This window comes from Colletotrichum aenigma (genome assembly GCF_013390185.1).
Source record: "Colletotrichum aenigma strain Cg56 chromosome Unknown KSG_Cg56_contig10, whole genome shotgun sequence".
NCBI classification, from domain to species: Eukaryota; Fungi; Ascomycota; class Sordariomycetes; order Glomerellales; family Glomerellaceae; genus Colletotrichum; species Colletotrichum aenigma.
The window spans coordinates 1,069,638-1,097,273 of NW_023500916.1; the positions used below are offsets into that span (position 1 = coordinate 1,069,638).

General features: G+C 51.6%; 9 protein-coding genes across 9 annotated transcripts; 2 read left to right on the plus strand and 7 right to left on the minus strand.

Moving 5' to 3' along the window:
- Positions 1 to 5,349: 5,349 nt before the first annotated feature.
- On the minus strand, positions 5,350 to 5,825 carry CGCA056_v014148 (uncharacterized protein; the record flags this gene model as incomplete). Its single annotated transcript, XM_037329390.1, has 2 exons — positions 5,350 to 5,742; positions 5,820 to 5,825. The coding sequence occupies 2 exons, from the start codon at positions 5,823 to 5,825 to the stop codon at positions 5,350 to 5,352; spliced, it is 399 nt and encodes a 132-aa protein (XP_037171845.1).
- A 2,485-nt stretch (positions 5,826 to 8,310) lies between these two features.
- Positions 8,311 to 9,220, minus strand: CGCA056_v014149 (uncharacterized protein; the record flags this gene model as incomplete). Its single annotated transcript, XM_037329391.1, has 2 exons — positions 8,311 to 8,314; positions 8,370 to 9,220. 2 exons carry the CDS (start codon positions 9,218 to 9,220, stop codon positions 8,311 to 8,313), a joined length of 855 nt encoding a protein of 284 aa, XP_037171844.1.
- A 1,441-nt stretch (positions 9,221 to 10,661) lies between these two features.
- On the minus strand, positions 10,662 to 11,998 carry CGCA056_v014150 (Satratoxin biosynthesis SC1 cluster protein 4; the record flags this gene model as incomplete). Its single annotated transcript, XM_037329392.1, has 4 exons — positions 10,662 to 11,071; positions 11,124 to 11,191; positions 11,247 to 11,749; positions 11,816 to 11,998. 4 exons carry the CDS (start codon positions 11,996 to 11,998, stop codon positions 10,662 to 10,664), a joined length of 1,164 nt encoding a protein of 387 aa, XP_037172454.1.
- A 1,238-nt stretch (positions 11,999 to 13,236) lies between these two features.
- CGCA056_v014151 (Cyrochrome P450 monooxygenase) lies at positions 13,237 to 15,061 on the minus strand (the record flags this gene model as incomplete). Its single annotated transcript, XM_037329393.1, has 5 exons — positions 13,237 to 13,402; positions 13,463 to 14,137; positions 14,198 to 14,560; positions 14,626 to 14,746; positions 14,803 to 15,061. 5 exons carry the CDS (start codon positions 15,059 to 15,061, stop codon positions 13,237 to 13,239), a joined length of 1,584 nt encoding a protein of 527 aa, XP_037172024.1.
- Positions 15,062 to 16,810: 1,749 nt separating this feature from the next.
- mpaG (O-methyltransferase mpaG) lies at positions 16,811 to 18,156 on the minus strand (the record flags this gene model as incomplete). The annotated part of the gene is made up of 3 exons (XM_037329394.1): positions 16,811 to 17,579; positions 17,629 to 17,879; positions 17,935 to 18,156. The coding sequence occupies 3 exons, from the start codon at positions 18,154 to 18,156 to the stop codon at positions 16,811 to 16,813; spliced, it is 1,242 nt and encodes a 413-aa protein (XP_037172456.1).
- Positions 18,157 to 19,079: 923 nt separating this feature from the next.
- CGCA056_v014153 (uncharacterized protein) lies at positions 19,080 to 20,521 on the plus strand (the record flags this gene model as incomplete). The annotated part of the gene is made up of 6 exons (XM_037329395.1): positions 19,080 to 19,253; positions 19,337 to 19,712; positions 19,775 to 19,892; positions 19,945 to 20,009; positions 20,070 to 20,100; positions 20,158 to 20,521. 6 exons carry the CDS (start codon positions 19,080 to 19,082, stop codon positions 20,519 to 20,521), a joined length of 1,128 nt encoding a protein of 375 aa, XP_037172457.1.
- A 130-nt stretch (positions 20,522 to 20,651) lies between these two features.
- Positions 20,652 to 21,377, minus strand: HBN1-0 (putative nitroreductase HBN1; the record flags this gene model as incomplete). The annotated part of the gene is made up of 1 exon (XM_037329396.1): positions 20,652 to 21,377. The coding sequence occupies one exon, from the start codon at positions 21,375 to 21,377 to the stop codon at positions 20,652 to 20,654; it is 726 nt and encodes a 241-aa protein (XP_037172458.1).
- A 619-nt stretch (positions 21,378 to 21,996) lies between these two features.
- Positions 21,997 to 23,912, minus strand: lepB-1 (Transcription factor lepE; the record flags this gene model as incomplete). The annotated part of the gene is made up of 3 exons (XM_037329397.1): positions 21,997 to 23,493; positions 23,551 to 23,572; positions 23,788 to 23,912. 3 exons carry the CDS (start codon positions 23,910 to 23,912, stop codon positions 21,997 to 21,999), a joined length of 1,644 nt encoding a protein of 547 aa, XP_037172459.1.
- A 2,955-nt stretch (positions 23,913 to 26,867) lies between these two features.
- CGCA056_v014156 (uncharacterized protein) lies at positions 26,868 to 27,474 on the plus strand (the record flags this gene model as incomplete). The annotated part of the gene is made up of 3 exons (XM_037329398.1): positions 26,868 to 27,068; positions 27,181 to 27,328; positions 27,422 to 27,474. 3 exons carry the CDS (start codon positions 26,868 to 26,870, stop codon positions 27,472 to 27,474), a joined length of 402 nt encoding a protein of 133 aa, XP_037172460.1.
- Positions 27,475 to 27,636: the final 162 nt, after the last annotated feature.

Below are 27,636 nucleotides of genomic sequence, written 5' to 3' on the forward strand. Positions count from 1 at the left end.
TTAGTTGTGATGGGGGCGCGGTCGATATCAATCATTAGACAGTCAACTATGCCAGATCAATGGTTGAAATAACATTTCCTTGCGATATTATGACTGAGTGACTATGAGCTTTCTGTCTTGAAACTAAAGGCAACTCAAACCATCGATGACGTGCTTCGCAGTCTATGTCAGCCGTTCTCCGCTAGCCGCTAAATTCTTCTTAGGCGTAAATCTAACCCTCTGTGTACGGCTTGGGAAGTCTCGATTTTGCTATGACTCCTCCATCTATTTGAGTTATTCCAAAGGTCAAGTTATGGTAACGCATACGATTGTTCTCGCAGGGCAGAATCGTGAACATCGACCCAAAATGCGCCTGCCCAAAGACTCGTTCATTCTTTGGTATCATAGTCCCCAAGAAGGTATTCGGCGACGATTATCATATCATAGTGGCGGCGGAGCGAGCCTTCATCCATCATGCCCGACCCTTTTTTTCGTGCGTTTGAAAATCATGCCCTCATTGTGTGTGTACGGTGATAACGTACCCCGCGCCCAGAATTGTGACCTTGATTATGTTTCTTGAGTTCTTTGACGATAGAATTAGACTGAATCCGATGCTTGTGGACCTCCCGGAAGATGGAAGTGCACGGCAGCAACTGTTCTATACGGGTGTTCAATTACTTTCACCTGTTTTCCCAAGGTTTATGGACACGGGAGGATCAATGTCGGCCATAGGACGACCACTTCTGAAAGCCGAAACTCGGCGTGGGGATTGCCGTTTTAGGTTCTCAAACGAAGAACCCCTGAATCGATCTTGCCCTGCACCTTAACTAGTCTCTGGTTATAAAACTTTTTAAGTAGTCTCATTATATCTTTCTAGCTAGAGTACAACCCACTAAAATCGGTGTATCTCCCTATTTCTAGAAGTTGCTCAGCTCGTGGTGATTTATTCATACTTCCCACGTCTATATTAGGTGGCACAGGTTGTAGTTCTCGACGCTCTAGTGCACGTGAGTGTTCTAAAAGATATCTCACCATCCAACCATCAAGTCTATAGGAATCGAACCTCAACAGGCATACGTTCTGGAAAAACTTGAGCCTATTGATCTACATTCCACGCTGTTAGCCAGAAATCTCATGGATTTAAACAAAAAGACACCTACCATTGCTTCTGTACAGGGCCACCACTGTTGGAGTTGCACCAGTATATTGAAATTCGAATCCAGCTTCTTGCGCACATCGGGCAGCTCTTTTTCATCGCCGAAGAGCAGGGTGTGCACTAGTACCGACGACGAGACGACCGTCATGTGCCCGATCATCGGATATTCTACCACGAACCTGCCCATCTGGTGAGAAAGGCGGAGGAGATTGCTGAATGACGAGGCATGTTGCTTGCACAGCTCGACATGCTTGTGTTGAGGCGACGAGTCGGCCTTTCCTTGATAGCTCTCGAGGAAGTTAAAATGTAGAAGTGTCGAAAAGTGGTGGTACGTCAGGTGCAGGACCGCAAAATCTCTGGCCAGGTCCTTTTGCAGTTTGTCACCCAGGTTCTGAACTGTCATCTGTAGATCGGAGGGAAGACTAGAGTGCCAGTATTGTAATTTATCTGCGAGATCTGCGATGCGTTTCTCAATCTCAGCGGTAGTCAAGCCGCCTATGGCGATCTGACGGTTGAGGTCCTGAATCGCGGTGAAGTGGCTCACAAGATTGACCATGTGAGTCAAGATACCAGGGTTGTAAGCAATCGTGGGTGTAGTATGATGTCCACCTGGCCGAATGGAGTACCATGTGGACTCATCCATGGTTGTTGGGACGTCATGACACGAATCTGCAGCGAGGTCCATCCTGCAGCGGAGACCGAGCCCCGAGGAGCACCACCGTTCTGCAATGTACAAGGACCACAAAACCCTCCGTTCGGTTTCTTCCGCGATGGAACAGGTCGGATATGCAGTCCGTGACCATTTGAGCTTCAATATGTCGATCATGCTGATCGCGATGCCTTTAGGGGTAGATCCAAAATGTAAGTACGTCGTCGTTTGGCAATAAACTATTAGAAACTAGATGGGTTGCGCAACTCACCGACATAGAGAGCCTCTGTTGACGGCTGGCAGTTCCCGGAGCTCAGCGTCGCAAGAAGAATACAAACCTGCACGTTGTCAATGCAGATATTTTCTAGATCCGCGTGCAATGAATGCTTCGCCCCTGCCGCCAGCCGGTCCTCTTCGGCACGGATTTTGGCGTCGAGAGAAAACTTGGAGCCTATCGCGCAAATTGCGTATAGTAACGCATCCTTCACAGACCCTTCGGAGACCTGGGACCGAAGAGTCATCGGGTGGAAGATCCAGTGGGGACCGCCGTGGACTCTTGTGAGATAATTTTCGACTAATTCCGTGACGATACCCTGGGGCAGACCTGTAACGGACTGCGCGCCTCGTGTACTCTCCACGCTGAGAGGCCCTGGATCGTTTCTTGAGATTGGTTTTACGGCGGAGGTTGCCGCACTGCATTGCAACCCTCGGTTACGGCAAGCCTCACACGCTTCGCAGGGGTCGTGTCGGGAACATCTTCGCTTGGACTCGCGACACTGACGACAAGCCCTCAGGGTTTTCATCTTCTCATGCGATCTTCTCTCGGCGGACTGGTGATTCCTACGGAGACTGAGAATTCGGGAGGTGCGAAGTTGGCTTTATAAGCCGTCCGAAGGTTCGGAGTCGGGAGGAATTCATTGGTTGATGGAAAATTCTGTCGGCCCCGCCACGACGCGGCTGCGGACAGGGATCGGAGATCTTGTTCTTTGATTGGCTACTTGATGTGGATGCACACTATGTCTGGACAGTGTGTGCTCTGGGTATGGATGGACATGTGGATATGACTTTTTGAAGAACAGGAGATCGTAGTGGTTCTAGTACACGTTCGTCCTCTTTGACTAAAACATGGAATCTACGTCTATCTACTCGAGAACCAAACCTTTCCTGCAAGCCCAGGTATAAATTTCAGGTTTCTTGTCCCAAGACAATTCAACCATTCTCTCTTACCTTACCGAACATTTTATCTCTTTCCTGAAGTTGGAACGTCAGCATCCTATACCCTCAAAATGTCAGCTCTACTGGAACCAATCATCATCGGCGGCAAGCTATCCCTTCGTAACCGCGTTGTCATGGGTTCTATGACCCGAAATCGCTGCATCGACGATGGCAAGCCGGGCCCAGCGCAAGTCCAGCACTACGTGGACAGAGCGAGGGACGGAGCTGGTCTGATCGTCAACGAGGGTACGTTTGTGGACTGGACCGGTTGTGACTGGAGCTCTTCTCCCTTCATGATCACATCTGAGCACTCGAAGGCTTGGCAAGTGGTTACCGACGCCGTTCACGAGGTGGGAGGCAAAATCTTCTTCCAGGCATGGCATGCAGGGCGCTGCCAGCATGATGAGATGCCAATCATGAAGAAGCATGGTGGTGTTGTCCTGGCACCTTCTGCAGTCCCGGCGATGGACGGAAAGTATCGCGACTTGCCCGGCCAGCCAGTGAGTAATGTCCAACCAGAACACATTATAAGACCAGGCCAATACTTATCAATGCGCATTGCAGGGGCACACTCACAATGTCTTGGCAATCGACGATCCCAAAGACGTCATTGCAACGTACAGACGCTCATTTGAGCTGGCAAGACAAGCTGGTTTTGACGGCGTCGAGTTGTTATCTCAAGGGTACGTAATCCTAAATACTGAGCGAACGATAGATTGCTGTTGATACTAAACATTCGCAGCGGGTATTTACCCCAGCAATTCCTTAACAGGTAAGTTTCTCAACCATGTCTCTCTCGTCGACACAGCCTAATCTTGGAGTCAGTCGCGCCAACAAGAGAACCGACGACTATGGCGGCTCGGTCACTAACAGATGCCGTTTCTTGATCGAACTTACCGAGGCGGCTGCCGAGGTCTTCGGCGGCCCGGAATTCGTGTGTGTCAAGATTAACCCCACCGACACTGTCAACGACTCGTTCGTTACGTTTGAGGAAATGAAGGAGACGTACAATCACCTGATCAAGGAACTTGTCAATGGCAGAGTCGGAATCATCAACATATCTCGCAGGGGAACTGACGTTACCATCGGCACTGGCGACTTCTTTGTTGCCAGCAAACGACCAAAGGGTTATCCTTTGCCCGAGGGATATGATCCCGTGCTCGACTTTGGGAAGCTTGTCAAGTTCGCCGGTAGCCCTTCGATGCTGATGGCCAATCATGATTACACCGTTGAGGAGGCTGATCGTCTCGTGAGGGAGCAGAAATTGGACATGGTCACGTTCGGTCGACCATTTATCTATAATCCCGTAAGATTCCGCTTCTTCTTTTTATTACCGCCATCTAATGGTCTACTAGGACGTGATTAACAGAATCATGCATGGTGTTCCATTTGCTGGAAACGATCGGGGAAACACGGTTCATTACGGTCCCTATCAGACTGTGGATGAGAACTACAACGACTGGCCTGCTGCTACCATTTAAACATCATGTACGATATGTAACGTGCGTTACGGCCTGTATGCAAGGAAAACAGTTGACCAACTGACTTGCGCGTCGGACGGCAAAAGGACCTTTGCATCATTTTATTCATTGATTCTGTCCTACTCGATCTTGGCCGCTGTTTAGTCACACAGTACATATGCCTGAATAGCGAGGTTTACCCGCAGCTGACGCGCCCCGGACGTTAAGCCGTAGCCCACTTCACCAACGCAAAACACTGACCAGCTTTCTCCAACTTTCTCACTTTGCTTTCTAACTTCATCTTCACCTGGGTGTCACCAAATGTAGTGTACGGTCACCACCATGGAGAGCTTCACTAGATAACTGTTACACTATAAGGATGACATAATTTGCCTTGCATCATCCCCATGAGGACTTGATGCCGCGAACCCTTCCACACTCGTTGGGCTCGCCTGATCCACGCTAAGACCCGTAATTGGTGTATTCCTTAGCGTTCTCGTTGAATCGCCTAGCCGTGCTTGGGCCACATTCCTTGGTGCCTCTCGCCCTATGGCTCGAAATGATTTTGGAATCCAGTGGCGTAGCAGCTGTCGCGTAGCAGGTAGGCTGGCAACTATCACGCCGACAGATATCTCAATGTAGCTCCACATGTGAAGGTAGAACGCATCCTCTGACGGGTGGTAGCAAGTCAGTCCACTTGAACGATTCACTTTCATGAGTTTTGAGGTGCGGAATGACTAACGTGTGGGGTTTTCGAAATTCCGGAGGCTCAATAATACAGTTAGTCGAATGATGCTAACGGCTGTGATGCTGTATAACGATTCCTGTTAGTTCTAAAAGTTACGTGCGACTCCTCGTATTAGTCCCATGGGAAGACAAGCTGGTCTGACTCACAAAATTCCGATGCCAAACATGGCCAAAATCTCAGCCTTTTCTCGCCATCTCAAGTTCAGCCGAAGCACCTGGGTTGACGGCAGCACCAGCATCCATACGTCCAGACCGATGTTGACAGCTGCATGAGTCACGATCATGGAGAGGATATTGAGGCAGAATCCTTCATGGCGGCCATCCCATCCCTCCCATGCGAAACTGAGTGGTTGACACTGTGCTACTGTTGGGATCGTGAAACCAATGAACGTTAACAGGTTGAACGCTTGGGTACACCACAGTATGGTGGTGAACGGCGAGCTGAACCCGCCAAAGACTCTCTGGTAGAAGAACAAAATTGTTGCTTTGAGAGCGGCTATTGCGAGCGTGTATACGTTAGCGAACGCATAGAATATCTGACAAAAGTTAGCGTTCCCATGCCCATGAATCAATGCGATTCAACCCAATCATGGACGAATCAGCTCAGGCTCACCTTCATGAATCCGACAATAGTGTCGTATCTCAGTGTCCAGAAATCAAGCCCAAACCCGAATCTGCGCCCTAGTAAAAAGCGTGAGTGATATTTTGATTTGTCTCGTTTCCCACTGGTTAGGTCAAGAGTCACCTATGAATTTCATGACACCGAATATGATTGCTGCTGCCTGGTGAGATTATCTTCACATCAGTCAAAGTCGTAACAGTCGATGAGGTGATGGCAGTCAGCGTACGAATCCGATCACGATAGTAATATCATCGGCTCCCCATGGTGTCAATCTGATTGCCTTAGCGAGCATTCGCAAGCAAAACACAACCACAGTCAAGGCTAGTAGAAACGCGCTTGCTCCGAGAGCTTCTGCACTCTGGCGTGGTGGAACCCCACAATGCGTGAGAGTTACGTTGCGAGCAGCTGGTAGCTTTATCAGCTTCGCATACTTCTCGAAAGGGATTTTCCATGATGGCTATGTCAGGGTTGGGTCTCACTCAGTCCATCAAAAGGAAGACACTCCTTCATCACACAACCACCGAAAGCATACTGCCACTCCACTTCTGGGCATAGACATGAAGCTGTGATGTTGTTGGGACCGCAAGGGGTCAGATCGACGGTCCGATTGGCGCATGCTATCTGCAAAAGGACATATTAATGTTAGAACTGCACGTGACAGAGGGGTAATGGACTTTCAACTTACGGCACAGCTGGGGAGGCCATCATAAAACATGAGATCCACGGGGACGCATCGATCGCGACGTATTCAGCAGGTGCCAATGATTTTCTTTCGGGTAATAGGCCCGGCTTTTCAGGGTGGAAGGGGGTGCCTCAAGGGGGGTCGAGGCGTTTATGTTTACAGGCGAAAAGCCATTTTCAATCAGAATTCCATATTGGCGGCATTCCAATGCTCGGCGAGACTCGCCGCTGCTGCAAACTAGCATGTGGCTCGCTGGTGGCACTGCCGTTTGCGGTGAATAAGCTGCCATCAACTGTGAGACACCCATTCAGAGGGCAGACATTCTGCGCATTAGCGGGAACGATAACACAATTTCAACCCAGCGATCTGGAAACATTCCGTGGCGTGTTCGGCGTTATCGGCGTATCGCACTACCAAGTGTTGAAAATAAGCGGTTGACATTGTTTTGTCACAACAAGCGCTTTCTCAAATTTGAGGAAGAAGTCTGTGATGGAATAGTTTTTTGCCAATAGCGGCCCTCTGACCTTAGAAGTTTATTCTCTTCGCTACCTATCCAGGCAGGCATTGAGCGCAGACAAAGTCGGAACAGCGAAGTCCTGTACTCATTCGCACTCTCAAATACAACCCGGCACTGCGCCGGTAAGATGAGACATTACCAAAGCCGCCACGTGCCACACCTTGAGTGATGAAGTGAATGACGCTGTCAATCCAAGCCTCTGCGTTCTTGGCGCTGTAAACAATCCGCCAATTGCTTCCCTCACGATTTGGACAACGCCCCATTCACCGGCTTACCAGCCACATATCATTGGCGATCTGGAACGGCGGACCGGATTCTTTCAATGAATATTGAATAATAATCAGTCCGCCAGTCGCTGTTTTGAAACTGATGAGCTCGATGCATTGGGATTGAGACGTGTTCGTGAACTCACTAAGATCTAGTAATCGCAGCAGTAAGGGAGGTTGCCGGTTCCGCTGTTGGTGCAACCCTGACAGAAGTTACTGCAAGCGTGCTCGTTGACGAAGTAAGCGTGGGAAGCGACGGCGGTGGAAGCAAGGCCGAGGGCCAGGACGGATGGTAGAGAAGCTGATCTGCATAATTGCGGTATTTGATGGAAGATTGGCGAAGAGATTGAGGAATTGAGTTGAGATTGATAGTTGAAGCTGTGAGTTGATCTGGATGAAGGGCGCTTTGAGATTATTTATCTACAGACAATGCAGCATGTATTCGTAGCCCGCTTGCAGTTTCCTGGTGTGTAAGTGGGATGTTGTCACTTGATCGAATTTGATCTCACGATTCCTCGGATCTTCGAGCCGCCTCATACGATTTTAGAGAGTTGCAGCCGCGGAACGCAAGCTGGTTGGAAAGGTCTTGGGCAATATTGAGTCAGATAGATTGAACGGGGTATAGATACTTGGTATCCCACCGGTTTGGTGGACTTCATGCAGGCAACATGCACAGCCAAATTTCAAGTTGCCGCAAATCGAATGTCACGCAGCATTCAATACCAGCATGATGCTTTCTGCTGGACAAGAGCCGAATGTTTACCGTCAATAGCCATTGACGCAGCAATTAGTTCTCGGGTATCGCCGTCGGGGCAAACCAATGGGATGAACTTCCCGCTGAGAATATCCCAACGGTATGGAACCTTTGTGACACTGACGTCATTCATTCCCACCATAACAAGGACGCAGTCAGATTGATTGGAGATCACGGTTCACGAATTTCACTCACACCCATAAAGTCAAGACTTGGAGATTGAGTTGCACATTTATCTTTTAACACTGTGGATCTGCGAAACCTCAACTATGCAGCCCCAAACTTGACATCAGTGACGACAGGACGGTGGTCAGATACATACAGCCCGTCGTCAAATTTGTTCGGCAACACTGCGTGGCTAAGAAATTCCATCCCTCTGACAGTTGGATCCCTGACAAACAAATGATCGATAAGGCTATCGTCCGATTCGTCATCCGTAAACGCCGTGTAAGTTTTTGAGTACCCAACTTGATGCGCCTCAGGTGTCACGTCAAGTGTGTCGTGCATGTTACCCTCTGCAACCAATGTCTGGTAGGCGGGATTGTCAGGCTCAATGTTCAAATCGCCTCCCAGAAACACAGGCGTCACCTCGTTCGCGGAAGACTCCCATTCTTTGGCGAGACCAACCAGGAATGCCGCGCTATTTTCGCGTGCAGTTTGACCAACGTGGTCGAAATGGGTGCACATGAAAACCAGAGGAAAGCCAGAGCCGACTTGGGTAAATGAGGCGACTGTGACAATTCGCGGGAGAGCCGCATCCCAGCCCACAGAGCCGGCGACATCCGGAGTGTCACTCAACCAACATGTGCGGTTCTCCACAAGCTCCCAAGCTCCCGGCTGATAGAAGATCGGAGAGAACTCCCCCGCCGCAACGCCGTCATCGCGGCCGACACCGATGTGGGACCAAGAGGTGCCGAGGTCTTCGGCAATGTCCAGCAGTTGTTCTTCAACCACCTCCTGCATGCAGACGAGGGACTCGGGCCGTCCGGCGGTTTCGTAGTTGAGCTGCGCCGTGAGACGGGGCCGACGGACGGACCAAAGTGCTTCATTGGTACCCGGAGTGGGTGTTGCCCAGCGGATATTGTACGTCATGAACCGAGTGAAGAGGTCGGATGATTGGGCGTATGCGCCGATAGCTACGAGGAGCACCGCAGCGGCTGAGACAGGCTTCATTATGCCTGTCACGGATCAAGTGCAAGAGGCCAGGCTGGCTTCAGCGCCATGATCTTCATTTTGACTCTTTTTCTATTGTATTTATATCTCTCTTCATCAGAGCATTCTTTTGGTGACATCAGTTCACAACATGAAGTGAGGGGAAGTTGCATTTGGATTCCTGCCGGTCTCTGCTCATTCACGCGGAGATCGTCACATTCGTCCTCTAACGCGCATGTTTTCCGACCAACAGGGTTAGTCTTACTGGTCCTGCCGTCCAGCACCCGCCATTGGTTCGGCGACATTCACACACGTTGACTGAACGGTCGACTTGGCCCGGCTTCACGTGGGGGCCGAAAACCAGTCAATTCGCCGACGCAGTGATCCGCCAAGAAACATTTCATTTGGATCGCAAACTGTAAACATTCACACCGCTGAGGATTTTCGGAGAATATGTCGGGCCAAAGTTGAGTTTCGGTAGCTTGATGAACCGACATTTGAGGATTCTTATAAATACCCATGCCGCATGTTGGGTTCCCCGCCCTCAGGGGAGAAGACTTACCGTATGCGGGAAGGGGCGATGCACGTCGCCGTCATCACGGCCGTCAATATTGGTTCGCCTAGGGTTCACGGGAGATGAAGGCCTCGTCTAGCCCGCCAAGTTTTGAAGGGTTTCTTTTCAGACGGTTGGCAATTTCATACTTGCGTTAGTTTATCTGGTTCGTGTCAAAACTGTCATCTTGCATGAATTTCTCCGGTGGCATGTGAATCTTCAATGTCTCCTTGGCATTTCCAAAAGGGATATTTTGCCTAATGTTGCGGTTCTCATAATCTTGCTAACGTCGCAATGAATAAACTCCAAGTTGTTACTGGACAAGGGCTCGTGACTCCAGTGCGAAAGTCTTGGGTCGGCTATCGGATCTGCACTGTTCGCACTGACTATGGGCAACGATGGCGACGATGACGAGCCTCTCGGACAACTCGCCGCGACTCTATTCGATAATTCTGTGTGGGTTTGGGTCAAATACGAGTCAAGTCACGATCGGTCTCCCAGCCCACATTCCCGATGGCGCTGGGGCGGTGTTCAGTACGGCTGGAAGAGTCAAAGCGCCAGGGGCCAGGACAAGGTCTCACACGTGTTGAAGAGAGATCCATCGGCCGCGGAGGGCGGAATGATGGATTTTCTGCCTCTTCTGCCCCCCTGGCCATGTGGAGGTGATTGCCAAAAAAGCCCACAAGATACTAATACGTAACAGTCTCGCCACCTAATTGGCCACCGAGAGGCCTCTCTTTTTTATGCCGTGTGGTCAATGCCTTATTTTGATTAATTCCATCCTGGCACGTCTGGAAAACGCGCACACAGGCATGGAGAAACGTTGCATCACTCATGGATATTGTACAAGATTTTATACATTAGTGCTCTAATCTGAGCGCGAACAGACACCGGCTCGACATCGGTTCCCTACCGGCTCGATCCAGACCGGCCAGTCTTCAGACTGGAGTCCGTCTCGACATCGACCGTGTATGTGAACTGCTTGTGGATACCGCCGCCCTTTTGGTTGTTCGGCAACAGGTCTCCTTTGTCGGAATCGCCATCCTGGAGGCGTTCCCAGCTGTCATCGCCCCTCCCATGCACAGTGGCGAGACTGAAGCCCACATCTGTTGGGTTGCGGTACGGATCCCGGCTCCTTTCGACAGGCTTGCTGCCAAACGTGAAGAGCCCACCCGTTCCGTTGCTTTTGCTGGGTGCGGAATCCTCGGCGGTCGTGCCGCGTGTGCGTGCGATGAAGCGGCGCAAAGAAGGGACCGAGGAGGCGATGCAGCCGATGCCTGTCTCGACGTTGGAGCAGAGGACTGTGTGGGCGACCCAGACTGGATCGTGTCAGCTTGATGAAGGGGATGGGTATCGTGGATGGAAACCTACACTGGAGGTTCGTCTGGGCCTTGAAGTGGTTGACGTAAGGAATGCGGACCATCGTGATGATCGACGCCCTGAAACCAAGTTAGGTGTCATGCAATGCAAGATGCAATCGGCGGGAGCACTTACACAGAAGCGAAGGACAACAGTCCAAAGACCTGCAGCTTGGTCTGCGTCTTCATCTGCGTTCCCCACAGAATGACAGCAGGGACGACGACAAGAGCGAGATCTGTGACGATTGCGGAAGAGGTGGCCACATGCCCGATGGCAATGAGGACGTCGACATCAGCGCAGGTTCCTTCGCCTGACAGAATCATCGTTGGCGTCCACAGAGCTTCGACAGGTCGGCAGTAGAGAAGGGTTCCGATGAACGTGATGAAGAAAGACGCCCACGTGAGGCCCAAAAGAACCCAAATCGTGATGGTGAGAGCTCGATCTGTCGTGACAATGCGTTGAATCGTGAGGCAGACTGAAGACTTGACGAGCGCAAGGGCGCCAACGTAGACGAGAATCCAGACAACGTAGATCTTGAGGCCCTCCGCCCACAGCCATGCGTTCAAGTTCTCCTCGAGAGTCCCGAGTCCAACGAAGCAACCGTAGACAGCAAGTCCAACAACCGCCACGTAAACAACCTATCAACCATCGTAAGCCTTCACTCTTTCTGACTCTCTCCGTGCTTCTTTTGAGATATCCCATACCGTTCCTGCCGCCATGAGGCCATCGTCAAGTCCAAAGGTGCGTTCGATAAGGCGGATGCGGGTACGTAGCCCGACGCAGATTACCGAGAAGACGAGGAAGACGCATGATATGATGATGATGGCGAGCGGGAGGCCCGTTGGCGGGAGCATTCGCAAATCGGGGTCGAGGGTTGTTGACCACATGTTGTCGGCTCGTGTTGATCAGTCCTTCCGTGAGCACACCGTCACGCCACGAGGAAATACCTGGCCAGACTTTTGGAAAGAGGCGTCCCGTCTACTTTTAAGCCGCGAATATCAAATTGGGGGCTGCGAGTGCGGCAGATCTAATCTGCAGGGGAAACGGCGCCGGTGCACGCGGCGTGCGGCTTGGTGCCAGAAAAGATCAGAACTAGGGATGGGTTTCATGGATGTAACCCCAGACATTGGCTGTTGGGACTGTCAATGGAGAATTACCAACAGGGTCCGTATTCCATCAAAGACTCTGCCTTGAACTGTCCAGTCCAGTGGCCAAGAGAGGGGCTTGACCGGTCCGGATGGTCTGGAATAGCAAGACAGACGTTCTGGATCCGTTCTGCGATGCCCACTTTCCCGAAGCCAATGAAGACGCCGGAAGCCGAGTAGCGGAGTTTCGTTGACCAGGAAGTCGGCCGCACTTGCTCGGCACGCTAGCTCGAGCCCAGGGGTCCGTTGCAGGTCTACGAGGCCAACTCCACCACACTAGGCAGAAGACATCTTCGGCGGCCGAAGTTGGTCGAACGACGCAGGGAATGCGTCTGACGGCCGCCCAATCGCGGCAGCCAGGAAGACGCATGGCGATTCCGCGCTAGCAGGAGGTCGAATCCATTCGGGCCATGTCGACTTTGGGGGTTGAAACACGCAGATCCCAACGAGCCGTGAGGAGCCACAATTAGGATCGTCGGGACAAAAAGTCTTTCTTGCGTAGGAGCAAGGCAACCGTACTCCGCATCATGATCTCGTACGAGAATAAGACGAGCCGAATTCGTCCTGATGAGGCTGTTGCGACGCTGTCTGGGTCGTACTCGAGCCAGAAAGGGACGAACGGGCCGGATTACTTGGGATAATCCACTGGGATCATAGCCGTCATAATCCCAAGCGAGCCGAGAAGATATCCACTCTGGAGGCTCTTTGGAATATTTTGAATTAAGTTTCTGAGCTAAAGGACGAGCTAGTAGGACCGGAGGAGCAAGTGCCTGGACATCCTAGCCCAGATGATTTGGTTCACTCCGCGATTGTATAAGTTCGTGAAGAATGTCCTCAATTCGCACGGTTATTGCGAGAAACAGGACATACTTCACAAACTTCTACAATCGTAGAGCAAATCAGAAACATCGGAGTTAGGATGTCTTTTGGCCTACCTGCTCCCATTCGAACACACGTCATTAAATAGTTGCAATGTTGTGCTAAACAACCTTCACTCTGACTCCCGTGGTACCCTTGGCTGGCTCCGGCACGAACATGTCGTGATCGTATGCGACATCTTCGTCCTCGGTGTCGAATAGTTTCATACGAGGCAGGACGCGCAGGACAAGAGCAGTCAAACACAGGTTCATCTCACACAAAGCCAAGCTAAAAGGTGCCGTGTCAGCGAATCTCTCTCAGACGGATTTTCGGGTAGTCATCACTCACTTCATTCCCAAACAAGATCTGCTGCCCTTGGAGAAAGCCAGCATGCCCTTCTCGACGTCTTTTCTGCGGTTGTTCTTCTCATCCAGCCAACGCTCGGGGATAAACTGGTAGGAATCGGGGAAGACGCCCTCCTCGTGATGGGTGATAGCAGCGGACATGCCAATGGCGAAGCCGCGGGGGATGACGTACTCGACGGGCTTCTTGTTGAACTCGCCGCGGTAGACCAGGTTCTCCTGAGTAGGGATGCGAGCAGTGCGCGCAGAGACGCCGTAAGACAGACGAAGACCCTCCTGGATGACCGCACCGAGGTAGGGAAGGGTCTCCAGTGACGTCCAGGATGGGAGGTGCTGAGGATCAGTGACAACCCCGTCGAGTTCCTTGCGGAGCTTCGCGAGGAGTTCGGGCTTAGTCAAGAGGTGATATGTCATGACGGACAGGGCCCAGCTGGTGGTCTCGGTGCCGGCGCCGACAACGGCCGTGGCTTCGTCGCCCAATCGCTCGGGCTCCTTTTCGAGCATGGAGAGTTCCGACTCCAAAAGGGAACCGAAGACTGTGGGGCGCTCATGTCGGATGCCGGCATCGAGTTCCTTCTTGGTCTTCTTGACCCTGTTCGGGATATCGATCTTCAACGTCTGGATGAGCAGGGCGATATCCGCGGGTAAGTAGTTGATGAGCCTTGTGCGGTGTTAGCGCTGTTGCTGTTCCCTTGCCTTCACCTCGTCCAAATTGACTCACCACTCTCCAAGCACGGTAAGAGACTTGGTCCAGGGAAAGAAGCGGAAGACAAAGACGGGTCGCAGAATTGAGGCGGTCGGGGCGCGGAAGTTGGGATACCACCCCTCCTGCTGCAGGAAGCCGAAGCTCTCGCCGAAACAGTAACCCGAGATGGCATCGGATGTGAAGCAGCTGTAAGCCATTGTTACATCAAACTCCTTCTTGCCCGACTCGTTCAGCAGCTTGTCGCAAAGCCTCTGGACCATCGCATGCAAATCCGCCTCCAATCGGGCAATGTTGCCGCGAGAAAAGAACTTGGCGAGAGGGCCACGTCGCAGGCGGTGCTGGTCGTGATCAACAGTTCCGAATCCAGACTCGCCCAGGCTGGAGTGGTACAGAGTAATTAGCATAGTTGCGCTTGATTGGCTGGGGCTGCAGGAGTTGCTTACGCCGAGCCGTTGATCTGGTGAACTGGCTTGTCGCGCTTGCGACCGCTCACAGCGTAGATCTCGTCGGAGAAGTTGGCGTCGTTGCAGTGAACCTCATGAGGGCTGATGCGGACGATGGGTCCTGATGATGGTTAGAAACTTATCAAAAATCTTCAGCAATAATATGGTTGAACTCACCATACTGCTCGTGCATGCGGTGGATTTCTCTCGTGTATCTGCCGAACCTGATAACATCATGGTAGAACTCAGGGATGTACGTCGCAGCAGACAGCTTCGGGCCGGGAATGCCGCTCAACGGGTGCAGCGGCGATATGTTGTAAAGGGCCTTGAAGAACTGATACACCAGCCAGAGGCCGAGGAGACCAAGCACGCTGCGCGCGCTCAGGTACGACGCCGAAACGTCGACGGACGACGGTCCAGTCTCGATAGTCGACATCGTTGACGATTACCGACAAGAATGAAGGAAGGATGTTGAAACATGATTTCAAAAGTTGCGAAGAAGAGAGGGCAATATCGTTTTCTCAACGGTCACCTTGCATCAGGCTGCTTGTGGAGAGTCCGGGGGTCACGATGGCCAAGTGCCAGCTCCACATATACTGCATTGGCTCTACGCCCGATAAAGCCACAGGGCCGAGGTTTTGCAACGTCGAGACAGGGGCTCGTGGCATGAGGGATCAACAAGACGCGCAGGCGCAGCGGCCGCGGAAGGATTACAGTGTCTTTGATTTGCCGGCATAGCTATCGCATGCCCAGGATGGGCTGAGGTTGCGTGTTGGTGCTCTCTTCCACTGAAGAAGCGCGGGGGTGTGCTGATTATCGAGGAAAGAAAACTGCCCCTATTCGCGGTGACAGACTGGATGTAACGTCGTGTTTTCTGGTGTCTAGAAGAGGCAATGTCGAGCAATTCCGTTACGGTTTTTGGGTGGCGTCTGGCACGCAACGGAGATGTCAAACGGCCCGCGAACGGGGGTCATGGAGATTTCTTTGTGTGGCCCGGGAAGATGGTTGGTTGAAGAATGAGGGCCCCTGAAGATTGCATCAAAAGAGCATCCACCCTTACAAAGTGGACCCCGGACATCTTTCGGCCACTTCGAAGCCCCTAATTACGTTCCGCACAACGTTCATTCGTACACGTGGTGCTGACGGCGGAGGCGGACTTCGTTTCCACAGAAAATTCTTCAGCAAAATTGGGGCATACGGCAGCGCGGACGGTCGGACATCGAACTGAGTAAGTTTGCCCGATTATCCCCTAGCGCCGGGACCATGACCTCCACTCTTCCCGCCGGAACGACGAGTACAGCGGAGAGTTTGCGTCGGACCTGTCCCGCTTTGCCGTCCCCAAGTGCTCCGGCAGAAACTAGGCGAGGCAGCGTTGTCTTCCGATCGCGGATGCCGAAAGATCTATGCGGGGCCGTATCAGCGCCGTCGTTCCGGCCGCCTAGACCCACCATCCCGGCCTTCGGTTCGGTTAACGCTAGATCACCTAGCATATTCGTTAAGTGGCAGAGGGCATGAACACAGATCAAGCACACTGATCGAACTGAGTAAATAAAAGCCTTCTTGAGGTTTACTTATGTCTGCCAAACTGGAAATTGGCGATTGCAGCATAGTCTCTGTTACTGAGAAGGAATGCCTACTCGCGAGCAGCGGAAGAATATTCAGAAGTAAAATCCGTTCCACATCGCGTGTCTCCTTTACCTGTGATTGTAACGCGATGACCAGGGCCTCGTATGCGTGATCAGACAGCAGAGAGAGGATGCAGAAGATAGGAAGTCGGCACTCGGCATGGGCACACAGACACGACAAGGCTGGGCGCAATCGGCAAATGTTGCCATCTTTCCGCGGAACTGAAGAGCTTTGAGCCGGATTAGGGATGTAAGACGGGCCGTTGCGTAACGGCTCCACCGGCAGCCATGCCGCGATACGGACATCATTTCTCTTTTCATGGTTCGGGGAACCGGGCTGGTAAATTAGTTACCGAATTGGGACGCTGCTGCTGGTGCAACATACGACACAAAACCAACGAGCGAATGATAATCGCAGACATTGTCGTCAACAAATGAAATGTGGACCGGCGGTTGCATTTCTCTCCCAACAGAGTTCTGACATACTCTATGCCCAGCCCGAGATCTACCAACAACCTTCCCAACATGCAAAACTTCACCACCCGCTAACCTCCGCATTTTCACGCCAGCTCACACTCGATGAGGCTCTCCACTCCCTCGCTCTTGGACCAAATATTGACGATCTTGAGACCCGCTGGCTCCAACAGGCTGCGCCATTGCGCTTCCGTTCGTTCCCGTGAAGCAAAAAGAGTGAGCATCATCATGTCCAGGGCGGTAGTCTGCCAGTTGGCCCCCGTTCCGGGCACCACATTCTCGTTGATCAACAGCTTGCTGTATCCAGGCTTCATCGCCGCCGTTACACGCGCGAGGATGCTCTTGCCAACCTCGTCTGTCCAGTCGTGGAGCACAGAGTGCAAGTAGTAGGCCCTAGCGCCCTTAAGCGGCTGCTCAGTGTGGAAGTCATACTCCATAGGCTCGATCTTGGGGTCGATCTTCTCAATTTGCGCAAGCACGTGCGGGAGATCTTGCAGGACATGGCGGCCGGGCGCGTTGGGATGCTTTCTGCAGAACTCGTCGATATCGTGGCCTGTGCTGCCGCCGATGTCGACGAGGAACGCGGCATCCTTGGCGGTGTCTGCACCCTGAATCAGGCGCTCGGCGACCGGGAAGAAGTCAGCGTCCATCCATGACGGCCGGCCTTGCCTGTAGCCAGCCATATGGTTCTGGAATTCTCCGGCAGGATAGTTGGTCATCATGTGGTTGAAGAAGTCACTGTCTTCGCCAATGATGTCTTGCATGGGTCCCTTCTTGGGATCCTCGTGAATCCTCCAGTTGTTCTTCTTCAGGTACGTAGGGAAGTTGGCCAGGGTCGGCCAGCAACCGCCAACGCTGTGGACGGTCAGGGGTGGGAATGTCGGCAGTGGTGGGGACGACTTACGTGACGGGGTATCCTCCCGCAATCAGGGGGAGACTCAAGGACTTTGAAAAGTTTGTGAGTTCATATTCATCGGCGTCAACCTCCTTGATGTATCCCATCGCGCCGAGATGACGCAGCAAGCGAGCGAGGACATCGGGATCGAAGCCCAGAGTGTAAGAAAGCTTCTCGACCTTCTTGGGCCCAGGGTTCTCGGTCATGTGCTTCCAGAGACCCGAGTAAATGCCCGCCAGAATATTGACATTGACGTTAGGCTGTGTGGTATGGAGATCAGCCAAAACCTGTGAGGTTGGGTAGAAACAGACTAACCTGGGCCCAGACATGCCTAATCATTGTTTCTCTGGGAGTCTCAAGTGACAGAACCAGCGCACGAGCTTGCTTCAAGAGCTGGTTGCGTGTGGCATCATCGCTTGGCGACCAAGTTGCTCCGAGAGAGCCGATCGCGTTTGAAAGCTCAGCCACGCGCTTGGCATCGTTCGGCTGGATGGCCACAGAGGGGTCCAACGGCAGTCTCTCTGGAAGAGAACCCATCTCGAGTGCGTAAAGGGAAAAGAGAAGAATTGGACAAGACAAGACTGGATGTATAATGAGAAGACAGGATGATCTGCCGAATGAAGGGGATTTCAACCGGCAAAACAAGAACCATCATATATAGAATTCTTCTCCTGGCTTGTTATCTGCTCAGTCCACGTGTCTCCCGAGCCTTTCGGGTTGAGACAGATGCCGATATTCGTTCTCCCATGATCGCCAAGGGCTCAAAGCTGCAGCTTCATATCCATCTTCAGGGGGCTTGTATGCACATGCAGGGTCAATTTTGCAACACAACACCAACAACACGTTGGTTCTTGAACAGACTCGATGGCTATGGTGATAGATCACTGCTGAAGACCCAAGTCTGTGGGTCCGCGGATATATGGAAAGTCCACCGGAAACCCACCGGTCAGGCGAGGGATAACGTCTTTCGTTCAGGGGTCCTGGTTCCCGTCGGCGAATGAGAACATCGTGTTGGTTCAACGTCTCTTGGCCCGACGCTTGCAACACGAGTCTCTGCGCTCGAATCCTCGACAAGACTTAAATGGCATGACTGTTGGAAGTTCTTTTGTAATCCCTTGTCTGTTTCGAAAAACGGCCGGAATGTGGCGACGAAAATTTGACTGGAAGCCTAAAAGAAGTCGCGATCAGCACCTCAATGGGAAATGAAAGACTGGACTCGAACGAGGGCTCAGGAGATAGCGAAAGATGCTCCCGCCTCCGCGAAAACTACTTGGTAGTCTTCTGGGTTTCCCAGCTCCCCGTGGAGGCATCTGGTTCTTATTTCTCCGACCCTCCACCTTCATCTGGGGCGGGTGTTGCCGCGCTTTTTATGCTCTCTTGCCGAACTACTCCAACATCTGACATGCAGCGACTGTTCTCCTTTTCTTTCGCAAACGTCTCTTCTTGACAGCTTTGCGACAATGTCAACCGCATCATCTCCAGAGCGAGACGCCGAGGATAAAGGCCCGACGGCCCTCGGAATCGTCATTTCCGTCTCGGCTCTGAGTACCGTGTTCGCTGCAGCAAGACTCTTCGTCAGGGGAAAGATACTAGGAAAAGTCCACCTGGATGACTATTTGATCATTGCATCGGTGGTAAGTTATCTACATATGCAGCCAAGAAATCTTTACCAAATACTTGGAACGTTGGCAAACTGACAGTGCCGCACCGTTTGCAGATCTGCGGTTGGGTGAACGTTGGAACAGCCATCGCCGCGGTGGCGCACGGAAACGGACGACACTTCGATATCCTCGACCTCGAACAGAAACAAGGCGCTATCCTGTGGACCATCGCTGGATTCCCGGCGGGCGTCATGTCCTTCGGACTTCCCAAACTCGCTGTTGTGGCGCTTCTCACTCGGATCATGAACCCTAGTAAGGGACACAGAATATTCTTATGGGCAATGAGTTTGTTCTGCCTAGCAAACTTGATTGGCTGTGTGATTATCCTGTTCGCGCAGTGCCAGCCGTCGCACTCGCAGTGGGACTTTTCCGTGCTTGATAAAACATGCTGGGACAAGTGGATTCTTGTTTATTTCGCCATCTACTCGGGAGGTAAGCATTCATATACCTAAAGCTACTTGGTATGGCTTTGAGCTAAAGTGTCACTCCTCCAGGCTTCTGTGCCTTTGTGGATATCTACCTGGCCGTGTATCCTAGCGTGGTGCTTGCGAAGTTGCAGATGAGCGTCAGAAAGAAAGTTGCACTGAGTGTCGCCCTAGGGATTGGCTCAATGTAAGCCACATGCTCTCAAGATCCTCAAACAGACACTGAAAATTTTCGGCAGCTCTTCAATCGTTGCAATTTACAAGTGTACCAGACTTCCAAGTCTGGCTAGCCAGGACTTTTCGTGTACGTTCCTCAACCGAGCTTCCTTCCCCAACACACTCTTGCTAACTTTGTTGTCTTCAGATGACACAGCGGACTTGGTGATTTGGACGATGTAAGTGCAGATCTTTCTCGTGTCATGATACAGAAACCTAATCGTTGTCCGAAATAGTGTCGAAGGGAGCACGATGATCATAGCCGCGTGCATCCCAGTGCTGCAGCCTCTGGGCGAACTGCTATTCGGCAAGCGCATGTTCAGCTCTGGCGGCGGCAAATACACATACGAAAACTACGGTTCTGGACCCTCAGGGCCGAGCGGTCATATGCGATCGGACAACATTGAGCTTTCACGATCACGGGAAGCTCGAAAGCGAGCTATGAGACAGGCCGATGAGATCAGCTTCGACGATACGACGACAACCACGGCTGTCGCAAAGGGAAGCCAGGAGAGCATACTCAACCAACACAACTTCAACGGGAAGATCATGAGAACCGACGTGTTCACTGTTAGCGTTCAGCAGAACAAAGAGGCCTAAAAGAAACTCGCAGCTTGTTCGAGTGTGGTAGAGCAGCGAGAGCGGAACGAAAAGTCTTGTGTAATATTACTGTAAACACCTCTACAGCCAAAAAGTTGAGAACGCCGGACGCCTTATCCTTCTACGAGCATCATGCGTATGATCTGAACCGGTCAGCCATCGGCATGTAGTCCTTTGGCTTAGGCTCTCCAGTCATTCCTCCAAACACCAGCTGCCCTTTCAATTTCCACTTCTGTGGGACATTCCAAGCTTTCACTACCTCCTCATCAATAATGGGGTTGTAGTGCTGTAAATTGGCACCGATGTCTTCCGCCGCCAGGAGAGTCCATACGGCATACTGCAGCATTCCATCGCTCTGTGCGGCCCATAGAGGGACTTCAGTGGCATAAGTAGGGTACTTCTCTTGCAAGTCTTCGACAATCTGTTGATCCTCGAAGAACAAGATAGTACCTGCGGCTTTCTTGAAGTTCTTCATTTTTTGGCTCGTGTGTTCCCACTTTTCATCCGGCACCTTGGCTCGAAGGATCTTGGTAATGATGTCCCACAGCCTGTCATGCTGCTGGCCGTGAAGGACAATAACTCGGTTCGATTGGGAGTTGAAGGCGGATGGCACTTCGGCGAGTGCCTCTTGAACGATTTCGTTGATGCGGGTGGTTGCTAGGGGGACTTTTCTAGATAGCTGGTAGTGCGATCGTCGTGCCTGCATCACCTCCAGCAGGTCGCTCGCGGAGACGCTGGACGGCGCATCAACAGCGATGTAACGTGGGGGCGTGGATATCACTTCTGAGTCACCAAAAGGGAGTGGGCAGCAGAAGGTATCCTGCAGCATCCTTCGGAGGGGGCGGAGTGCAGCCATGGTTGGGCGGTAAGACGGCGTGCTTTTCTGCTGCGTAATGCACTCCAGATCTACGAGTAGTGTGAAGAAAAAGAAACGCGGAAAAGCTTAGAAAATTCGGCAGGAGGTGCAGTTTTCAGGGTCCCGCTTGAATGGCATTATAGCCAGGATCTCATGCCGTCATGCTGCTCCCACATGATAAGATTGATAAGATCTCAGTCGGAAAGCCATCAAGATTGAGACCGAAACTGACTCGTCTGGAGGCCGCGTAACGCGGTGTCCGAATTTCGAGCGGGTCTCCGACATCGCCGAGCTGTGATCCGGGTACGGTCCGGCATTTCAACTCGGAAGCGGTGTGGACGGCACAGCGTCGCTCAGGTTTGTCATGGCTGACAGATGATACTTCACTGATCAATTTGTATTCGCGCGCCAACCGATGTCAAAATTGAACTCTCTGTGTTCGTGAGGAAAACTGGCGGTTTAAGAGGAGAGAAAGATAAACTTGACTGAGAAAGCCGGGTTCCTCCGAGCCGAGCCGACCGAGACTGCGATGGACCACGCACAGCTCATGAGCTCATGACCGCTGGCAATCAGGCTTCGTGAGCAAGCACAGGCAGAGTCAACAATCCATCAAAGTAACCTAGTCAGAGGGCAGATCTGGTCTGTTGCGGAATATCCTGAAGCATGTTGTCGTTACTTCCTCGGCAATGATCGCGTCATTTGCTGCTATGTCTTCTTTGCTCATCCCCGAATTCGCCAGTCGCATATGTGCCAGGACCATGGCTGGTATCATGTAAGCCTTGCCAACAAAATCCTGTGTTGGAAGCCTTTGTTCAGCGATGTAAATGAAGCGTCCAAGGATCTTGGCAAACCTCTCCTTGAGCTCAGGTACAAGGGTCCATGACTGGGGATCCGCAAAGTAGCTCTCCATCTGGACGCAAATGAAGAGTATCGCTTGGAAAGCAATTGTCTGGAAGATGGAACTCGAAGTGCGCATTAAAGTTACTAGCGCGTCGTTCTCTGGCCACCCGGTTTTGTCTTGGGTCGGGTCGAGCCTTTCCATTAGGGACATTGCGGTTGACATGGAAATATTGTGGGAGAAGGTGTATAATGGACTTCTGAGCGAGCCGAATGGGATGTGGAGAGCCAACAGTGATCTGGCGCATAAAGCGGCGGGCAATCCATGAGTAAACGCCGTCGAGGTAGAACGATGAGCTGAATCCGATGATAGCAGGAGTTGTGCTGCGGGGCCTAGCTGTTCATGCAGGATGAATGCTTCATTGTAGTCGACTGAGCCTTTTATGTTGTTGAGAAAATGTGCAATCTGAATTCTGACTGGTAGAGTGGATATCAGCACCAGAACAGCGGAGATGGCCTGAGAACCTGCTGCGTTGTCCAGATGGTCGGACACCATCATCGGTAATGGCATATCCCAATCGTCTGGAGTCAAAGTGGGTTGCATTCCTTCATCCATAGAGCTCTGCAAATCAAGCTCGAGAATGGTATACCATAGGTTCTTATGCATCACTAGCTCCTCTGGATCCAGTTGATGGCCCGTAGCAGAAGGGTCCCGATGCAGACCTGCCATTATAGCGTTGCGCACCAGTGCTCCGGATGAGGGCCAGCTCGCAAGCGCCTCTAGACCGTAGCATTGCCGCATCAGACTAATCAGGCAGGAAGACTGTAATGTAGTTGTATCGCGGGGATCAGACCGAAGCGCAACGCTTTGCCATGCTTGAATGAGATGCCACCACGTCGTAATTCTGGTGAGAGGAATTCGGTCTTCCGTCGGCTGGATCGATGCGTTGCCGATGGCAATTACCAGCAGTAGGTGGATGCAGAAAGTCAAGGACACGCTCTCTGCTGATTCCCAGTGTTTCTCAGCCTCCGCCCGAAACTTAGACTGACTTAAAAATCCGAAGATCGAGCCGTATGTCTTGAAGTATCTGTCGACTAGCTTGATCGCAATTTCCCTATCTGGAATTTCCTCGAAGATGGATCGCTGAGCTTCCTCGGAATCTCCAGAAACCAAGAAGCGGCGTCGGAATAGTTGATCTTTGAGATCACTGTAAGAAGTGAATTTGCCATCGGGTTTAATGAAGCCAGCTTTGCTCAGGGGTGTTAGGATGTGGTCCAACTACACGGTCAATGTCAGACTGCCGAGAAATTGATGAAAGTTGGGAGACAAACTTACCTTTTCAAGAAGACCGTGAACACTACTTCGTCCGTACCAACTTCTTTTTAAAGGGTTTCGGGAAACCTTCCTTGGGGTTGGAGGATATCCCACACTCTCGCCAATGACAGTTTCTTGCGGTGTTAATAATGTGATCTCGGGATGATTTTGCCCCCTTTCTCTCTGCCCCACGCTTGTCTCCGAAGCGGTTGAAACTCCACAGGCTGCCGGTGATATGTGTGGGGATTCAAGACCAACATCTTCGTGTCCTTCGATTGACACTGGCTCGTGGTTTGGTGCGACTCGATCTCGGCTATCGGACCGTGCCGCTTGAGCCTCTTGTGGAGGATGCCTCTCGCCACTATCAGTTGCTGAGTGGTCATAAGTGCATCTCAAGGGAGGATCGGTCTTGGAACACCGATCACAAGGCTGACCTTTATTACATTTCAGCTTTCGGCGATGACATTGATGGCAGACCAGCTTGGATCGTTCCCGCCGTCGCCGGAAGGACCTAGTCCTGCCTGCGGCCGGAAGGTCGGACATAATGACAGATGACGATTGGAACGCGAAACGATGAGCAGATGAAAGACAAGCTGGCCTCTGCAGGAAGTGGAATGATGAATGAGGGATAATGGATAACAAACATATCTGACGGACATGACAGAAAACTCCCTGTTGACATCTGATGAACATCGGTCGGCGACGCCAATTTAGCTAGACCCCACCTGTAACGCCGAGCAACTCTATTTCATACTCTTGGGCCGGACTTAAGAGTGGGTCTTTGCTGACTGTCGGTATGATAGTTCATCCCGATGACAGCCAGGACGAATTTGAAAATTCGGTGCGGTGACATTGGATCTCGACCGAAATCAATACTCAACATGGAAAATCTTCTGAGGCCCGAAAATTCTGTGGTTCAACGGTATAAAGTCTTTCCCGGCACATTACTCTCTGCGCTGCACTCTCTCGGGGTGCAAAATGAGCAACTCAACACGGGGGATAGTTTCAATCTATGGGCCCATCACAAACGTTTTACAACATTGCCTTCTCAAGAAACAGTGCTTCGTGAATTTCTATAAGTTCGGGCATTGAATTTTACTTTCGTCAGCAATTTTCAACACCGCCGTAAACCTCACCGTGACTGGATTGACGCACTTATGCCCAACAACAAGTGTTCTCTAGTGCCCTGACATAGACAGGTAGTTCAAAATTACTGCCTTGAATCATTGATATATCTCCATTGGCTGAGTACGTAGTATGTCACTGGCAAGGATTCGCGTTCCCCCATTTTGGGTCATCTTCGAGAGCGCACGTCCGTGAGAGTGCACGGCCATCCAATACTACCGTTCGTGGGGTTTCATCTACTGTATCTCCTACATCCCTGTTGCCGTTACCAAGAACTTGGAGACTGAGTTGTTTCGAAGATCCATCATCGGAGTCCGCGGAGCCTCTTAAGTAGCCATGGTTGACGACACTCTCTGACCGCTTCTGGCCTTTTGAGAGAGTAATCGCGGTCTGTGTGCAGAGCAATACTACCTAGCCGCACATCGCCAGCCCAATGTGAAGCCGCCCACAACTGGCCCGAACATGGAACTTATTAACCTGGTGATGGGCAGCTGAGTTGATACTCATACCTGGTCTTTTGTGTAATACTACTCACTGTCGTAACGGATGGAACGCATCAACCTTTCTCAATGGTTGTAGAACCCGCCCAGCTAGGTTCAAGGTCAAAGATCTCTCGAAATCTCTCTTAGATGCATACTTGATTGGAAACAGTGTTTGAGAATATTTCTCAGCCCCGCGAGCATAGATCCTTATGCGCCTGCCGGGGGAGCCTGTTCCAGGCAGTATGCTCTACCCTTTCTCAACTCGAGGCTAACCTACTTCACTATTGGAAGAAGGCGGATTTCCGATTGAGAAGAGTCGCCATTCTTCAACCTTAGTTTTGGTGGGCTTCAGAGAACAAATAAGTTCTGGTTCGTACATGTCTTCAGTCAATCCCAAAATACGTGAGAAGGCAACTGGGATGTGACTTACATCAATGCTTCACGATGAGTGGGGGTTGGAGACCCCACGACCCGTGTTCAGAGCTGCCAGTTCGCATTTGACATCTGCCTGACATCTGCAAGGGGTAGGATGCATGTTGAATTCCTAATTGCTGACATTCATCTATGCCTCTCATTTCCGTCTAATTTCCCTGCACTTTTTGCTACTCGGAAAAGCAACAAGACAAAGAAGAAAGTACGTCCCCCGCGCGGGATGATCCACTTGCTAGCTACGCAGCCAAATATCTTTATTCAGGTTAGAGTCAACTGAAGTAAGGGGCCTCGAAAGTTGAGGGAGGCCTCCGCAAATTATCAGCCACTACAATCAAGTTTGCAGTTGGAACAGGGTAGAAATTTTCAAAGCTCTTCCGCCACTTTTCACCGAATACCGGATCACTGACTCCAATGACGGCTGTCCGACCTTGACAGCAACCCACCTCCCGATGGCCATGGAATCGGAGATTTTCCAGTTGCAGAAAGATCCCCTCTTCTTAATGGCTTGATGTAGAGGTAAGGTTGTCTTCTATGCTTCTCCAAAGGAAGTCAGCTGCATGTTAAAATCTGCACAAAACTGCAGAGACCTGCAGCCGCCGTGGTGAATCAAGGCTGGTCACGCACCTATGATCCCACAACCATGCAGCACACCGCATGTTGGTACGGATCACATTGCGGTATTTGTGGTCTAGATCCCGCTGACAACGTGGGGTCGGTGTCCACTTTCTTAGAGCCCTGCATGGTATACCGACATATAGGGTGACATCGGCTGCAACCCAATCTGTAAGCAAATCGTGATGTTTGCCCTGCCGATAACAGCTGATTTCAAAATGTTTGGCAAACTGTGGACGCAGGGGAAAAAAAGAAACCCTCGGCGACAGCCTTTTTGAGCAGTCGAAGAAAAAATGGTCCGAGTAAATGCCCGTGGAACTTTCTGTGACCATGACCTGCTGCACCTCCCTGATTGGTGTCGACGGACATTAATCGATGGACGTCGATCCTCCGCACCTGCCATCTTGAGCACTGGTTGGTCAGTTTATATCGTCTAAATCTCCGTTTGAGGAATCTGGCGGCAACACCGGCACCTGAAGTGGTTTAAACTGGCATGCTGCTATCCGTCGACATACCACGGGAGCTTTTTGCACCCGGGCGGAATGCGGGCTCTCCCGATGAATCTGAATCTATTAAAGAGGCTATTCCCGGCCGAAAGAATGAAGAGTTTTCCGACATCATCCTCAGCCATCAAATCTTGAGATCAATCAGACAGAACACTTTTGTCATCATTTCCCAAATTTCACCATGAAGGTCTCCGCAGTTCTCGCTCTCTTCGCGACCTCGGCTATTGCCACTGAGTTCGGCAAGACGTGCAGAGATGAACACATCGACGCCAACACCGACGTCCTGACAGCCAAGTGCGATACTGGCGACGGAAAGGGCACCCTCCTGGACACCTCGCTCAACCTGAACGACTGCTTTGGGTTCCTAAACAACCAGATCCAGGTACGTACGGAATATCCGAGGCTGGAATGCTCTTGTGGTCTTGGAGGTGCATGATCGCGGGTTGCAGTCGCCCACATCCCGGATCCTTGTTTTGCTGACCATTTCGTCATAGTACGCGAACCAGGGCCACTTTGGCGACGTCTGCAAGGACTGCTTCTCATACCGTCTGCCCGACCCCATCTATGAGATTTTCGGCGTCTTCAGGGTTTGGATGAACTGCACCTGCAACGGCAGTCCCACGGAGAGTGCCATCAACCTGGGTAAGTGACGTTCTGGCTTGGCGCTGTTGCGAGCCTCATTCTCTTGCATGCATTAGACCCCGGCTGGGCATGGTGGCTGACACCACCCTACAGACAAGACCCCAATCAGCAACAAGTTCGGCACTTTGTCCTGCGCTCGTGGATAGACACCCATGCACATGGACTTCTTATCTCAATCATTGTTTCTTGCTTGTTTCTGTCTCCTCCGAAAAATGGAGTAGTCGATGGCTTCAATCTGGAAGTCCGGCTAGGCTGGGTATGATTTACGATAGTTCTGGATCTAGTTCGCTACATCTTGGAGGATACCA